The 16,274-nt window shown below is 37.5% G+C and overlaps 2 protein-coding genes across 3 annotated transcripts in view; one reads left to right on the top strand and one right to left on the bottom strand.

The window, feature by feature from the left end:
• Positions 1 to 1,009: 1,009 nt before the first annotated feature.
• On the bottom strand, positions 1,010 to 5,582 carry hsdl1 (hydroxysteroid dehydrogenase like 1). Its single transcript, XM_088627014.1, has 4 exons — positions 5,098 to 5,582; positions 4,243 to 4,688; positions 3,633 to 3,842; positions 1,010 to 2,765 (listed from the first exon to the last, which is right to left on the bottom strand). Exons 1-4 carry the CDS (start codon positions 5,315 to 5,317, stop codon positions 2,694 to 2,696), a joined length of 948 nt encoding a protein of 315 aa, XP_088483140.1. The 5' UTR covers positions 5,318 to 5,582; the 3' UTR covers positions 1,010 to 2,693.
• A 124-nt stretch (positions 5,583 to 5,706) lies between these two features.
• tbc1d32 (TBC1 domain family, member 32) overlaps positions 5,707 to 16,274 on the top strand; it is a 69,426-nt gene continuing 58,858 nt past the window's right edge. For both annotated transcript variants that reach the window (XR_015935552.1, XM_088627005.1), the window contains exons 1-12: positions 5,707 to 5,971; positions 6,370 to 6,547; positions 7,515 to 7,676; positions 8,157 to 8,334; positions 8,767 to 8,838; positions 9,221 to 9,346; positions 11,070 to 11,148; positions 12,670 to 12,770; positions 12,863 to 12,924; positions 13,434 to 13,584; positions 14,356 to 14,415; positions 15,137 to 15,239. Coding sequence is in view for 1 of the 2 variants with exons in the window: in XM_088627005.1 (XP_088483131.1) it covers positions 6,393 to 6,547; positions 7,515 to 7,676; positions 8,157 to 8,334; positions 8,767 to 8,838; positions 9,221 to 9,346; positions 11,070 to 11,148; positions 12,670 to 12,770; positions 12,863 to 12,924; positions 13,434 to 13,584; positions 14,356 to 14,415; positions 15,137 to 15,239 (1,249 nt within the window). In the remaining variant the exon portion in view is untranslated. The remainder of the gene's footprint in view (positions 5,972 to 6,369; positions 6,548 to 7,514; positions 7,677 to 8,156; positions 8,335 to 8,766; positions 8,839 to 9,220; positions 9,347 to 11,069; positions 11,149 to 12,669; positions 12,771 to 12,862; positions 12,925 to 13,433; positions 13,585 to 14,355; positions 14,416 to 15,136; positions 15,240 to 16,274) is intronic.

Below are 16,274 nucleotides of genomic sequence, written 5' to 3' on the forward strand. Positions count from 1 at the left end.
TCAACAGCTTGTGAGTGACAGGGGACCTCAGTTAAAATCCAGTGGGTTTGCGGTGTTTCTGAAATCCCATCCTGTGAGGCATATCTGTTGTGCCCCATACCATCTCACCACGAATGGGCTAGATAAACGTTTTACCCAAACCTTGCAAGACAAGGTAACTGGTCAGGCAGGCAGAAGCCACACATAGAGAGAAAGACAGTATTAAGAGCATGTTCAGTACAGATAGTCTCTGCTGTTGCTGGGGCAGAATGATCCATTTTGTCTATCTCGAAGTCAGGGGCTGTCTAACTCCCTGCCTACGTCTAGTATAGTTCTTAAAAAATGGTTCTTTCTTCATGTTGGATTATTCACAAGATGATTAAGTGGATTAAATGGATTGGAGATGTTATTTATTTGTATTGTTTTTTTTTCCCTAGCTAAACTATACACAAAACCTCAATTTATTTGAAGCTTTTTTTGAATTTTGTGTTAAACCAATGTTAACTAATTTACATTTTTCCAGCTGCTCTATGACAGACTGCCATCATCATTTATGTTTAATTTTGTAAGCAAACTTTTGTAACATGTGAAATTATGCTGGGTCACCTGTTGAGTGACTTTTAGATAGGTGACAGTCTGACATCTCTTTAATGTGAATTATTCTGTCAGTAGAAAAGAACAATCTGATAATGTCGATACTGTATCTTGAATGTTTTATTTCATTTTCTATCTGCTTTAACCAATTCAGGGTCATAGAGGAACTGGAGTCTTATCCCAGGCATACAATGGGTATGAGGCAGGGTGCTCCAGTTTATTGTAGGGCACACACAGACACTATTGAATACAGTATGTCATCCATTGGACAGACTGTATTTCCAACAATTCTGTAAACCAGTGTAGCAGAAAGAAGCCTGGCAAAATCCCCCACCCTCTTACAAATATTTGGAAAAAAGAACTAAAGTTACAACAAAGTAGACAACTGTATAGTATGGGATGAAAAGTTGCAGATAAATACAGAGGCACTCATAAATGTCATGACAGGTCTACTTTACTGAAATACACCATATATTTTTAAACTTTACAAATCAGTGATAACAGAGGAATTGTCTTATAATACCTGATGAACAAAGAATACAACACATTCCCAAAATCAGAGAAAACTTTACTGACAACAGGTATTGAACCGTAGATGGGCCACGCCAGTTAATCTGGTTAATATTCACAGAACTCAGATGGCTAAAACTTGTTTATTTGAAAGCAAAGCTACACAAGTGTTTAGCTCCATATACAATCAACTGATGTAGCAGCTTAACCATTAATCTAGACATATTTCACAATGTCAAAGTGTACTTCTGTGGTGCTTGAAATGCAGGGGGAGGGGAGCCCCATCTCTTCCACCACCGGTGCTCAGCACCAATCTGGGCGATGCACAGCAGCCATTGTGGACCAGGACACTTCTGACACATAAGAAGCAAATCATTCGCGCATCTTCAGAAACAGCTGTTTGAAACTTGCATGCCATTTTTATGCTGTTTGATTATAACAACTCACAGATCAAGAAGAGATCATTCTTTTTAAATACATGGAGACCTAAAAAATATCTTCCACATACGACCACTGATTTAATAACTACAAACAGACCGAGCAGCAGAGAAGAGATCAAAGGTAGCAGCACTGCACCACCCTATTTCCTAGATATACATCAGAATATAAGTCTTCTTTTGAGCTAATGACTGTTAGATCATTCAATCTTCATCATTTTAGAAAAAAGATATTTCAGTCATTATAAAACACATAATGCACATACAACAGGAGAAACAGAAATGCCACCTTTAAACAGTACATATTGCTATATTTTAAAAAGAGATTCACAAAGAAAAAAACTCTGTATAGTTAGTTATGTTGCAGAACTACACAGCTTTCCAGACAAGAGGTTTTAAATATTGTTTACACCTTATTTATAGTATTACATCTTAATGAAACATGTTCATTTGCTTATGATTTTACAACATGTAAATGTTACTGTAAATTCTACATGTAGTTTCTATATTTCCTGTATTTTCAGAAGGCTGCTGATGTCATTTCCATCTTTCTGAAGGAGCTTTTACAGAAAGAGACCACAAAAAGTTCAGGTGCTCACAAAACTTCTAAATATTTGTGTTGCTTATTTTTCTTTAAATCTCTTCACTCCTTTATTTTTCTACAGCAGATGTAGAGGTCAAGCTAGAGGACAAAAAGCTAATTGACTAAAAATGATTAAGTTAGTCAATAATTCAACTTGTCGAGATTTTAAGGCACATCTCACAGAAAAAAAGTGTAATGATGAGGTGCAGATTGAGAAAAAACAAAATACGCCGAGTTCAAGTGCTGCTTCTGTAAATATTTAAATGTAACCATTTGTTAATTTCCTGCCTGATGTTTTCATGTCATAAAAATGGACTCAACACTACAGCATCCACTAGTAATGATTATTTCCATCGGGTAAATGCAGGCATTTCTATCAGAGAAAACCCATGAAGAAGTTAAATTATTAAACTGTAAATCATCAAACAAATAAGATATGAAGGAGTACTTATTACAGGTCACATACAGTACTAACAATAATGCACAGCAATTAGACAACTGCCACACTTCACAGTCCTCAGCACAGCACGAATGTTGAAGAGCACACTTGGCCGCTGCTCCTCAGCTGTCCTCCGAGTCGAGGTTTTCTTTCAAATCGTCCTAGAGAGCATGTTGGAGCCCCAGACCCACATCCATTCAGGCATGTACCGGGAGAGCCAAAACTGGAAAATACAAGCACAAACAGCGATAAAAAGAAGCTTGGCTCAGTTCACAACACGACAGAATTAAACACGGAGGGGGGCCAGAAGACTGTTTTATTCACTTTTTAGTTCTAAATGCTTTATTCCACATTACCAGTAACAGCGGGCTATTGTTATTACTTAATCCTGGACTGAAGTGTTGGCATTCTTCTGGACTGGAAAAAATAGCCAAACTGAACCTAACGCCACTGCTCTGTTAGAATTTCTTCAAGGCTAGTGCACATCCCACTATTTAATTTTAGACTTCCATTTTAATTACTAAAAAACAGAATAATTCCCAAAGCTTTAAGAAGGCATTTTGCAGGTCATAGTAGTTTGCTGCTTTCTCCAGCGATGCCACTGTTGGGACACTGCGCAACATTTTAACCGTCTGCTCCAAAGAAACCCCTCGCTTTCATTGTACACAGTACAATATGTAACACCTGAGATCCACTTTGAATAAGAAAACAAGGATAATTGTAGTACTGATATATATTAGTATTACGGAGCATTAATTGTATAGCCTTCAGTTATAAAGGAGTACTTATTTCAGGTCAGATATTTGCAATACCTAACAGAAGTCCTGAGATGTGCATAACTATGCGCTATGCACATCTTTGGAGGAATTAAAATGTTTCATCCCAATTGTCACTTGAGAACAGAACCGACTCTGAAAAGAACAATCTTTTTAAAAAAATGGTATTCCTACTGAAACACTTGAAATATCTTATTTAAAGAATACAATCTTAACATTTTGTTTTGTTTCCATGACAGTCAATCCACATACTAATGTGAATCCCACCACACATTACTGATGAACACGAGCTTCAGAGCAGCAGGCTGGCGCACCTGTATGGAATGTGGCCAGTATCCGGTTGTCCGGTGGGAAATGCCCAGCGTGGAGATGGCGTGACGAGCGTACACCTGTGGGTGAGGTACCAGCCATCCACCAGAAGCAGCGCCCACTTCAGAGATGTAAAAAGGAACCAGACTCTGCACAAAGACCCCCTTTGAGGCATATTCATAATACAATGCACGGCTGAAGTGATCTAAATAGGCCTGGAACAGAAAAACAGACACGCCGTTTGCTGTCAAAGCAATGAATTAACGACGCTCTGCAACTGGATGTGCTACCACATGAAGTGTTAAATCACTGACAGGGTTACGTTGTCCAAGACAATTGTTAAGGATGACTGTTTTGACGGTAACATTACACTTAATTCAAAGTTTTGATATTTCTTGCTTTATCTAAAACAAACAGTAAAAGATCTGACCCACCCTTAGGAATTTAGTGAGGAAAAAAGTTCAAAGCATGCATGGAAGACACTATATAAAACACCTGCTTTGACCAAATGTTTGAATGCAATGCAATGCAATGCCAGAACTTATAATGCTGCTTAGTTACATCTGTCTGACATTATAATTGAACTTCTAGAGACCAGCATGGATAGCATTTCACCTTGGATGCTGAGTAAGCTGTCATTTTTGGGGTAGGTTTACAACAAGATCCCGAAGAGATGTTAATAATAGCTCCTTTCTTTCTTTCAACCATCCCTGGAAGAACAATGTGCACCATCATTGTTGCAGCTGCGATATTTATGTTAATTACGTCCCAGAGCTTGTTTTCAGGAACGTCAGTAAAGTGCTGTGGGTATTCGGAGGGCACGCAGATATTGTTTACAAGAAAGCCGATCTCTTTGTCCTTCACGGCATCCTTAATGGGCTTGTACGCCTCCTGCCCCTGACTGAAGTCGGCTCCGATAGTCGCGGTTTCCACGCCATAAGCATCAGCAATGGCCTTGGCGAAGCTCTGCAAGCCGCTCTCGCTGCGACTTATCAGGATTATGCTGACGCCCTCTCTCGCCAGCTCTTCTGTATAAGCTCTCCCTAAGCCATCACTAGCACCTGCAAGAAAATAAAAAAACAGGAAACAATGCAAAAACTATTACAAGAGCAGGCAGGCACAACATGATGTGTTTTAAAACAAAAAAAAAAGTTGAAAAACCCTCAACTACTTTTGTCTAATATTTTAACGTACACGCAGGGCCAGTCACGTAAATGTTTGACATTTTCTAACGGGACAGCATCACAGTTCACAACAAATCAAACATGTGCCACCAAATTGCATCCCCCCCCCCCCACAAACACACACGAAACTCACGTTAGAATAAAAGGCTTCCAGAATAGTTTATTTCACAAATTCCTATTGGAATGCAACAGCACCCCTGTATTGGATGCACAGTTATTTTAAGACGGTCGGGAACAAGTGGTTTGGCTGTGACCTGCGTTCGCTGGGCAGGAGCCTGGAGCTTACCGCACACCACTGCCCACTGGCCGTACTGATGAACCAGGTCTCTCCTGCTCATCAGCCGTGGGATGAAATGCAGCCTGATCAGGCTGTAACAGTCCCTCGCAATGGCAACAGCTGTGCTGGCCGTGTAGAAGGCACCCACCAAAGCAAGCGTTTCAACGTAACAGTTGCACGACCGGGCAATTTCGCGATACAGAAGGTAGAAGCTGTCTACTGCAGCCATGGCATTCGGGTTTGAAAATATATTTCCTCGACCTGTATTTCTATCTGCTGCAGTTTGAACGCAAACGCACTACGATATATCCTAATGAAGCTAAATTTGTGAGTGCATGCACACTTCTGTATCACACTGATAAGAACTTGCTAAAGTAATACACAACTGAAACCGGAAGAAAATGCCACGCTGCTAACCACCTGACTCTGCATGAGCGGGGCATTTAATAGGTTATTGGCACTGTAAATGATTTTGAAAATGAATTAAGGGGTCCGTTAACTTTACACGTTTATTAGACAATTGTTATTTATTGTTTAGAAACCAGCCTACGGACAAACATATTAACAGCATCATTTCCCAGCTAGCTCGAACTTCCCATGATTCATTGCGCAGTTCGTCTTCCGCTGTCGCGCTGCTGCTTCTTCGTTTCTATGGAGACGGTATGACTCGAAACCGGAGCTCCTAGCAAGCAATATTCAGTGTTGTGTATTTTCATTTATATAAAGAGACATAAAAGTGTACTTTGGGTGTACAAAGCGGCGTCGCTCAAAGATAACATTGCTTTATCTTGGAAACAGAATGATTCTGCGCTTCGAGCTTTGTTTACGTCTTACTGGCTCCGGTAATGTCGAATACTGAAGCTGGTTTCAACTTGGTGTTGAGGTACGAAAACAAGTGTGTTTTAAAATGCTTTTCCCCCAGCATGTTATCTGATAGCTGTGTTAATACTCCACTCCTAATTCTAAGTACGATGTAATGTATGATTGTAAATATTTGCGTCCTAACTACTGTAACAATGGCCGCAGTTTGAAATCTTAATGTCGAACATTTTTTTTAATTCAGTAGTTGACAGTTTAACTGTGAACATTTAAAAAGTTGCTGAGTTGAGATAATCTAGTTAAATAAAAAGTAGGTATAAATATTTTTATTGTCAACTGTGCCTGCTACGCGTAAGAACAGTCATAGCTTAAATATGTTCGTTGTTTTGCTTGAACATGTATCATTTGTACCATAAATGTGCACCTGTATCACAGACAAACGTTGTCGTTTTGCTCTGATAGGCAGGAAATTCCACGTTCCAAAGATGTCACATTTTTCCAGCGAGGATGAAGCGGAGCTCCAGTCCCTGTTGAGACACTTGCTTGAGAGTGTGAAAGAGAGAATCAGAGGTGCACCTTCTGCTGACTGTGCAGAAGAGATTCTTCTCCATCTGGAGGAAACGGATGAGAATTTTCATAAGTAAGAGGACAAAGAAATATGATTGATTTCGTTTTAGAATTGTTGAGCTTATGGTGATGCATATCTTATGTAATTCTGTTCTTAAAACAGATTATTTTTAACAGTTAATTTCCTTAAATATAAATTATTAATATTTCCATTACTGTGCCAATTGTATAAAACCATAATAAGCAGTTAAGTTTTTTTTCTTTACATTAGAATCGTCTGCTATTTTCCTATTCATCAACCTCGGTTTTCAATCTTCCAAGTCTCAACTGAGTTTTTTCATGTGTACAGCCCTCGTACTAGCACGGGGGTTTAAAGGCCATGTACACATCCTCACAAATGTGTAGCTGTTTCAACCCACAGCTCTGCTGAGAGGCCCGGAGCCTCAGAGAAGATGCAGCTCTGTTTGGCAACACAGGAAGCCCTCAGGCACCTGGCAAATGACAGGGGTCATTGCTCAGCCTGCAGATGATCACAGATCCACCCTGGTGATGCTGGACCAGCTGTGTGCAGCCTTGTGCAGAATCACAGTCCTGGTCAGCACATGATATAGCACCTTTACTGCTTAACTCACAAAGGAAAATCTCTGTTACTATTGCTCATATCATGGGAGCTATTGCTCTTACAGTACATCATGATTATTATGCGGTGGCTCTGGGGCTCAGGATCTGCGCCTGTGGCTGGAAGGTTGCCGGCTCAAATCCTGCAGCCGGCAGAGGAATCCTACTCCGTTGGGTCCCTGAACAAGGCCCTTAACCCCAGCTGTTCCAGGGGCGCTGTACAATGGCTGACCCTGCGCTCTGACCCCAAGCTTCTCATCCTGTGTGTGTGTCTGTGTCTCGTGGAGAGCAAGCCGGGGTATGCGAAAAGACGAATTCCTAATAGCCCTATTATAGGGCTAATAAAGTGATGTAATGTAATGTTAAATGTAATGTAATATGTGCAGTATGTATATGTAAGAAGTACAACCTTTGTGTTTCAGTTATGGGTTCATCATGTATCTACGGCACTATGTTGAGAATATGCTGGGCTCAGTCATTGAAGCAGAAACAGAGTGCTGTGCAAGTGGTGAAGGTCAGGGAGTTGGGCTGGGTCAGGACACGCTGGTTCATGCTGTCACAAAGAGGACCCGGGAATCCAACGAGTATGTTCTTCTGAGTCCGAATCGTGTTCAAGCCTTCCTGATTCCTCACTGCATTTCATTAGTGTTGCTTGACCTAACTGCTGAGCTCAAGGGTTAGGGTTGAAAAACCCAGCCTTAAGAAGTCATCAACTCTTTAAATAACTCGGATAAGTTAAACTAGTTTGAATTGATCAAAATTATAATTGCTTAGTACTATTTTAAATAATCATGTATAATTCTTTGTGAAATTCCTATTTTTAATAAACTCTACAGTACATCCATAAAGAGTCAATAAGAAAGTTAAATTGCTACAATAAAAATGTTTGTAATTATTTATTAAAGACACAAATACCTGTATGTACTTTATATATATATTAGGTATTTTAGTAAGCTTATTAAAAGCTCTCTAATATGTTAGTTTTAGAATATTAGGGAATTTCTCCCTTATCTTTTAATCTGTATTGTGAATGTTTTTTTTTTTTTCAATTTTCCTCCTGACAGATACAAAGAAATGATCCTGTCATTGAAAAATACCATGATGGTGGCGGTGGAGTCTCTAATTAATACATTTGAAGAAGACAAGTTGAGGAAAGAGGAGACACATGTCAAAAGCCAGCATGAGCAGCTCAGCAGTCATTACACCGATAACTGCTCAGACAGCGACTGCTCTTTCAATCAAGTATGGACGTTTTAAAGAGAGTGAGGCAAAGCCATTCTGCAGAAAGTGTTAATCCACCGTTTATTCAAATTTCACTACATTTATTAAATTAATTAGTACATTGATCAGGTTTGACTTTTTAACCCCTTTTTCTTATATTTTGGTGTGACCTCAAATTCCAGTGAAAATGAATTTGTGTTCCGTTCATGTAGAAGACCCATTTCAGGACTGTTTTCAGGACTTTCCCTGAAGCAAGCGATGTTTTTCTATATTTTAAAAAACTTAAAAGAGCATTTTAAATTTGGACATAGGCATTAGGCAGTAAAAATATATTAGAAATACATATTTCATTTGGTTGCTTGTAATTAAAATGTCCTAGTGAGATTGATGACTATAGCCTTTTGGCAAAAATAGTATTAACATTTTGTCTTTTTTCATTTGATATTTTTACAGAGTTATGCTTTTATAAAGCAAGAGCAGCTTCAGGCTATTGCAGAAAAAATAGACTCTAGTCAACCCAAAGAGGTAAGGTGGATTTTAATACCATATTGCAGCATTTACTCCAGTATTGTTTCTGTTAGAATCATTTTGTATTGTATATCAGGGCTAACTGATTTCATTAATTCTTGCAGTACATTATTTAGTACATTTATTAGATTCTATGATTTTTTCTTTATTTCCTTCTCTGGGTCAGAGAGCTTTCGTAATACAGATATATGAAGCTATGCAAGTGATTTATCTGGACAAATGCTTTTTTTGTTTGTTTTAACCTCTGGAGGTGATTATGTATCATTATACATATGCTTCAGCCTAAAAAGTGGGAGTGTGTTTATTGAGAAGGAGCTCCAGCTCCCCGGGTGACAACGGCTCGTGCGAGCTCACTCACTGTGCGAGTCCTCGTGCTCAGGTCCGGTGGGAGGCCCTGCAGACCCTGTGCTGTGCCCCTCCCTCTGACGTGCTCAGCTGTGAGAGCTGGACTGGCCTTCGCAGAAACCTCTCTGCCGCCCTGGGAGACCCCGACCCTGCCTTCAGTGTAACTCTTTTTATTTTTCAAGCATTTTACAGCGGATATTCTCCTCCAGTATTCTAAAGACGGTTCTAAATGAACCCTGTAATGAGTTATTATGTTGTAAGTTTTTATTACCGGACTGTTCCGGCAGACCATGCAATGGTAAATTTGCTATTTGAACAGTGCTGTTACACACATAGGCTAATTTTTTTTAAAATCTATTTTTATATTACAGTTATATTTGAAAATACAATTTCCTAGTTAAAGAAGTCAGCCTTTGAATTGGTCACTTTGAATTGTTCAGATGGCATGTTTTATTTGATTGTTTTAAATGAAAAATGTGATATAACAGTAAATATAGTATTTCCATTAATTAAATAAAAATTACACCCTAATGTATGTGGTTATATAAACTGATGGAGAAAAGAAACGCAACATTTTCTGGAATCAGAATACTATAGTTGAAGCTTATGTATTTTCACAAAATGTTGTCAATTTGTTTAAGGCCTCTGACCAGCAATATAGCTTGTGCAGTGAGGCATTGCAACTTTGCCAATTACACAAAAGCTCGTTAGGTGCACTTTTACCCAACAAAGTCCAGGAGGAATAATGTCTGATCAGGTCACCTTTAAAAAGGGCTTAATTCAAAGCTTAGGTCACTGCAAGAAAAAGGCCACATTTAGTCAGTTTCGTGTGCAATCTGTAATGCCTGGAATGTCACCAGAAGCATGGGAGAGGGCCATTGGCATGCTGCAGATAGGCATGTCATATGCCAGCGTTGCCAGACACTATGGAGTAAGCCGCTCCACTGTGTCCTGACTGCAGAGAAGGTTTCAGCAGACTGGCAGGACAGATGACCATCCAAGAACCGGTCACCCTTGAGTGACCACACCAGAGCAGGACTGACATATCAGACTGGTCCATCTGAGAGACTGTAGCAGATCTGCCACCCGTGCTGCTGCTGAAACTGCAGGCAGACACAATGCCCACATCAGTGACAGGACAGTGAGGCTCCATGCTGCTGGCCTTAGAGCAAGATGACCTGTTTAGGACAGACAGAGGCTGCGATGGACTCGTCAGCAGTGGCATCAGGTCCTCGTCATGTATGAGTCACTCTTCAGCCTGTTCCACGTAGACGGGAGGGCCAGAGTGTGGAGGAGGAGGTGTTGCGTTTCTTTTTTCCATCTGTATACATTTTATTTAAAATATGTTGTTTGAGGCTCTGGAGTTAATCTTTCAGGAAAAAAACCCAGTGTGAAGTAAAGATGTAGTTAAAATCCAGGCTACACCACTTGTGCCTAGTGGTTTTTTATAGATTGAGTTATCTGAGAGTCCTTGGCTGTTAAATACAGACAGTCTAGGTTTGGGGAATGAAGGGCTTGCTATTATCATTAAGAGCTATGTTTGTCTCATACTTATCACAACCGCCCTGCTTTGAGCTTCCTGTGGTGTCGAGGGCTAAAGCAGTAGCTTAGCTGAAGATCTAATAAGGTTTTCCAAAATATGTAATAAAAGGGAAAGTATTTTCAATTCTTAATATCAATTATAATAAAAATGTCCTTGTTGTTTGATTTAATATGGGAGCAAATGAATTGATAATATTCTTACTACCTGCATTTTGATGACGCCTCCTCTCAGGTACTTCAGTGGTGTTGGTGCTGTATGATTGTGGAGTTTTGTATTCAGATATAAATAGAGTCATTATTTATATTATTGTTATTATACTGCTGTTATTTTTTTCTTTTAGGATAAGGTTCTAAAGTTCTATGCAAAGACCTTTTCATCTTCACCATTGAATATAACAAGAGAAATCTATACTAGTTTAGGTAAGTATAACTTTTGGTTATTTTAGAATTTGTATTAATACATAGACTAATGTCTATGAAAATTATTACATCCCCTGATTGGTAATGCACATAAAGTGCTGAATAAAAGTTTGTAAACTCGCTCCATTGTTTCTTATTCTCATATATTTTAGCCTTAAATGTAATTAGATCTTCATGAAAGACTTAATGAAAGGTCAAGATAACCTAATTGTCTTAACACAAAGAGATGAGGTATATTTGTTTCAATTCAATTAAAAGAATGGTCGAACAGTAAATATCCTCGTGTGAATAAATATGAACACTTAAATTCAGTAACTGGAAGTACCTCCTCAAGAACCCGTGACTTCAACTAGTAATTTCCTGTAACTTTTTATCAGTTTCTGACATTGACTTAGGGATTTTGGCCCTTTCTTCCTTATAGAACTGTTTCGAGTCAGAAACATTTGAGGGTTTCATTGCATGAAAAGTTTGCCATAAGATTTCAGTGCGGTTTAAGTCCACTCTTTAACCTTTCAGAATATCTTCAGAATTTAGGCCCAGCTTCAGCTAAATTGCCAATAAAGTGCTGAATTCATGGTTATGTTAGTTATAAAAAGCTGTCTAAGTCCTGAGCCCTAAACCATGATACTCCCACCACCATTCCTGAAGCCTATGATGTTGTCTATGATGATGTCTACTGCTGAAAGGCAGTGTTTGGTTTTCACCTCACAATGTTTCTCATTGTGACCAGAATGTACAATTTTGGCTTATCTGTCCAGAGAACATTCTTCCAGTAGTCTTGTGGATTGTCTCTAGGTGCTCTTTGCTAAGCTTTAGATAGAACGCAATGTTCTTTATAAAGAACAATGGTTTCACCCTGTCTGTCCTCCCATGATAACCATTCCTGTTCAGTCTTTCTAGTTTTTTCGGCATTTGACTGTGTCTGACAGTGGATGACTGGAGAAACAAATGTTTATATGTAGTTTTGTAGCCCTCTCCAGACTGATGCTCATCAACAGCCCTTTTTTGAGGTCTTCTGAAATCTCTTAATTGTGACATGACTTGTTTCCAGTAAGCTGTGTGGTGACAAATTTACAAAGAATCTCACCACTAAGTAATACAGGACTGCCCAAAGTCCTTGTTTAGTTGTAACTGAACTATTAAAACACTTGATTGCGCTAATGACACTAGGGTTTTGTGTATTATTTTAAATACTCTGGTTCTTAATTATTAATTTTCCTTAATAAATGGAATTGGTTATTATGGAAATAATGATTAAATTATAGGATTAAATTCCTGTAATTATATTGATGTTTCACAAACTTTTTGGCACCGTAAACGTAACGTTGTCTGTGGGTTTCTGTTCATGCATGTTCTCAGTGACCTAATTGAACTAATCATTAGCTTAATTGGACCAATTTAACATTTTATAAGGTCAGCTGTTGATTATTTAAAGATATCTAGAAAACCCGCTGGATTATAGCCCTCAAGGACTGGACTTGTGCACTTAATATATTTACAATTTTGTTTATTTTTATGTAGCTAAACATTTGGAGTCAGTCTTCCTTTCACAGAAAACAAGCTTTTCTACTGCTGCTGGATTGGACATAAGCAATCAAGATGTTGCACGCCTGCTAAAAAAAGTATGTAAATTAAAAAAATAAAAATTTATATTTAATAAAACTAGTATAAATTCATATTTAACTGGGAGTTTGATACTTTGTTTTTTTCACAGATGAGATTGTTAAATGAGTTCCAAAAGGAGGTGACATCATTTTGGATTCGAAACCCAGAGAAGTATGTAATCTGTACTTGTTTACCCCTGTAAAGTGGAAATTTGAGCTCTGCTGATTTTAATATTTTTTCAGTGATATGCATATAGTTGTAATGGTTGGTTTATTTTACATTCATTGTATAGAGCGAGTTGGTTTAATTTCAATGTCTTATCATCATTTGTAGAAAATAATCTGGTGAACATGTTTTAATTTCAAGATTCATTTTTAACTGTTTTCAAACTACCAAGTTTAAATATGAGTAAATATATTTTAGGAGAAATTAAATGTCTAATGCATCGTATATTTTCTTAGGTAATTTTTGTTCAAATGTATTGTTTCATTATAAATGTTTCGTATAAATTGTGTTTCCATGGATGATTAAATTGTATTAATATTCTGACCAAATTAAATGTTGTTTCATGTTCTTACAGTAAATCATGTAGTAAATCCCATACAAACATCATGCAGTAACTACATACAGTTGTGGAATTTTGCTTTATGTGTTAATGATTTAAGATGTGTTTTTTGTAGGTATATGGAAGAGATAATAGAGAGCACTCTGTCGCTCTTGTCATTAAATCTTGACCAGAGTCTAAAGACAACAAGCGCTGACAAGATCCTGGAGCCCATCTACTTTCTTTCCATGCTAGACATCAAAGCTAATTGGTTTAAAAAGTGGATGGTAAGCAATGGTGAACAATAAAAAGTCAGACATTAAATTAAGTCTTATAACTATGTGAGTATATAACTATTACTGTAGCTGCTGTTGTATTGTTATTGTTAACTCAAGTAGCTCACCAATTATTGTAATACCAATAGGCCAACCATATACCACTTTAAATCTAGACCGTGCCAATCTGTAAGTAGGTTCTGGAACAAAAGTCTTGGATTTTCAGGGGCAGTGGGCTCTTTTTACCTGTTGCTTCTGGTTTTTCACTATACCGATATATCAACGTGTGGTTTTTATACTATATTTGTTTGAGATTGCGACCGTAATTCAGTGAAACAGAAGCAAAACTTTGAAGTAGATTGGGAGTTGGGTCCTTAAAAGGTAGGGAGAGTGGTAGTTATAAGAATTACTTACTGCATTACATCAGTCTTAACTAAAATACATATTAGTAATTAGTGTATATGAAACAGTGGCTCTTCAGCAAATGTATACATGTATAATAGTGTTTTATCATAATTCAAAGATCTCTAGCTTTCAAGCAGATAAAAATACAATATTTCCAGTCAAGCAACATAATAGGTCAATGAAAAAGTCAATTCATTTTGACTGGAACAAAAACCAACAGGTAGGGTATGTGGATCTCCAGGACCAGGGTTTGAACACCTTTAGGGCGAATATTAAAGGAAATTATTTCTTTTCTATGTAATTGTATATAAACATGTTCAGTTATGTTTACATCATAGCAATTTGGGCTCCTTCTGTGTTTTATCTGTTTCCCTTTAGCATGGCTATTACAGCAGGACAGTGGTCTTGAGACTCCTTGAAAATAAGTACAAGTCTTTGGTGAGTATTCCTTAAGGCATTCTGTATCATACAATATTACCTGAATTTTCTGATTAATGAGAAGATGAAGAGTGAAAATGATTACAGGTGACAAATGGACCTGAAAATGAGATGGTATTTAACTGTATCATTAATTTTGTCCATGACTGGCAAAGTAAAAATTGTAACTCCCATATAATACAACATGCAGTAACTATCAAAACGGGCTAGGTATGTAAACCTTGTCAGAAATTATTTGTAATCTCATATAAGAAACATACAGTAAACTTTGTCATAGGCTATTTGTGCTGTCCAACCCTTAATGACCACTGTTATTGTGATTAGTTTCTAAAAAGGTGCCTTATTGAAAGCTAAGTAACAGAGGCTTTTTCAGGGGGTATTAAGTATTTTGGACTCCCATCAATATTTTTCTTTCTATATCAATACCTATTTGATATCTTTTTTGTGAGTTCTATTTTTTGCTGTCCCTTACTCTTTAGATTTCTGTTGGGCATGCTATTCTGTTAATGCATTGAACTGTCTGCAAAGATGTTAACACATTCTTCTAAACTTGAGAGAAAGCATTCACAGCATGTGCAATATGCATAACACCCTATATGATCTGATGAGAAAAGTGTTAGAATGATCCTACTGAGAGGACATGAAAAAAAGAAAATCGAACAAAAATATATTAATACTGTATGGAAACTGGTGACCTCAATTCATTTTTTCAATTTGACAGATTGTTGCATCTCTTCAGCAATGCATTAATTATTATGAATCCTGTGAGTCTTCTTGTGATAAGACATCCAACATTGCACATGTGAGGCAACAACAGCAGACAGGTATGTATTAACCTTCATATCTGTTATCCTACACTAACATCCCTTTTTAATTGATCTTTAAACTGTTTCAGGTGAAATTATATTTTCTTTTCAAAATGTGTATATGTAAGAATATGTAATTAGCTTATCCGCCCCTTTGCCTCATAGGCCTGCTCTGCTCTGTCATTCCCCCACACTTAAATAACTTAATAAAAACAGCTGAAACACTGTTTTTTCAGCATGAAATTAACCTCTGCTTCTTTCTGTGTAAGACATAGCCTACTACATTCCTGGGTTGTGACTTTTAAAGCAAGAATTACTAACTTTTATATATGAAATGCAATTAAATGATTTAATGATTCAATTCAATTTGATTAGAGCAGCTTAGAAGAATATGTTTCCCTGTATCCTTTTGTAGTTACTTAATTCAGTTAAACCATATATCCATCACACTTCAGCACCATTGTGAAAGTGTGGCTTATTGTTTATATGAATCCTGTGCTGTGCTCTGCTGTACCAGGATCAGGATATAACCAATAAAGATACAAAGAGACAGTTAATACTCAAGCTCAGGGTTCAGGGTTCCCTAGTTTCATCAGTTAGAAAATTACTTTCAAAACTTCAAAAGCTTTGCCTTGGGAATAGAAACGGTAGGGTAATACAAGCACGATATCAGCCCTGTGCTTTTTATTTGCTCTCTACAAGTTCTGTTAATAATGTAGCAGAGAGGGACAGAGATTGGAACAATCGGTGTTCTAAATATTGCTGCCTTTTAATTGCATTGCCATCCTGCTTATGTTTCTGTCCACATAAGAATAATTAGAAAATGGTTTGCAAATAAATTGGGGGAGATATCAGGAAATCTTAATTTTTTCATTAAGATATATTGAATCTGTCTTAGTTTTTCATTTGCTTTTATCAAAAAGCAAGAAGCATGCCAAGTACAGTACATCTTGTTGTACAGTGCTTTTAAAAAGAAGGAACTATGCTCACCTAAGCTATGAGTAAGCATTTAAAAGAGCTATAAACTATAGATGCGTGTAAGAATTAAAAAAA

This window comes from Lepisosteus platostomus, chromosome 3, assembly GCF_059453375.1.
Source record: "Lepisosteus platostomus isolate fLepPlt1 chromosome 3, fLepPlt1.hap1, whole genome shotgun sequence".
Lineage (NCBI taxonomy): Eukaryota > Metazoa > Chordata > Actinopteri > Semionotiformes > Lepisosteidae > Lepisosteus > Lepisosteus platostomus.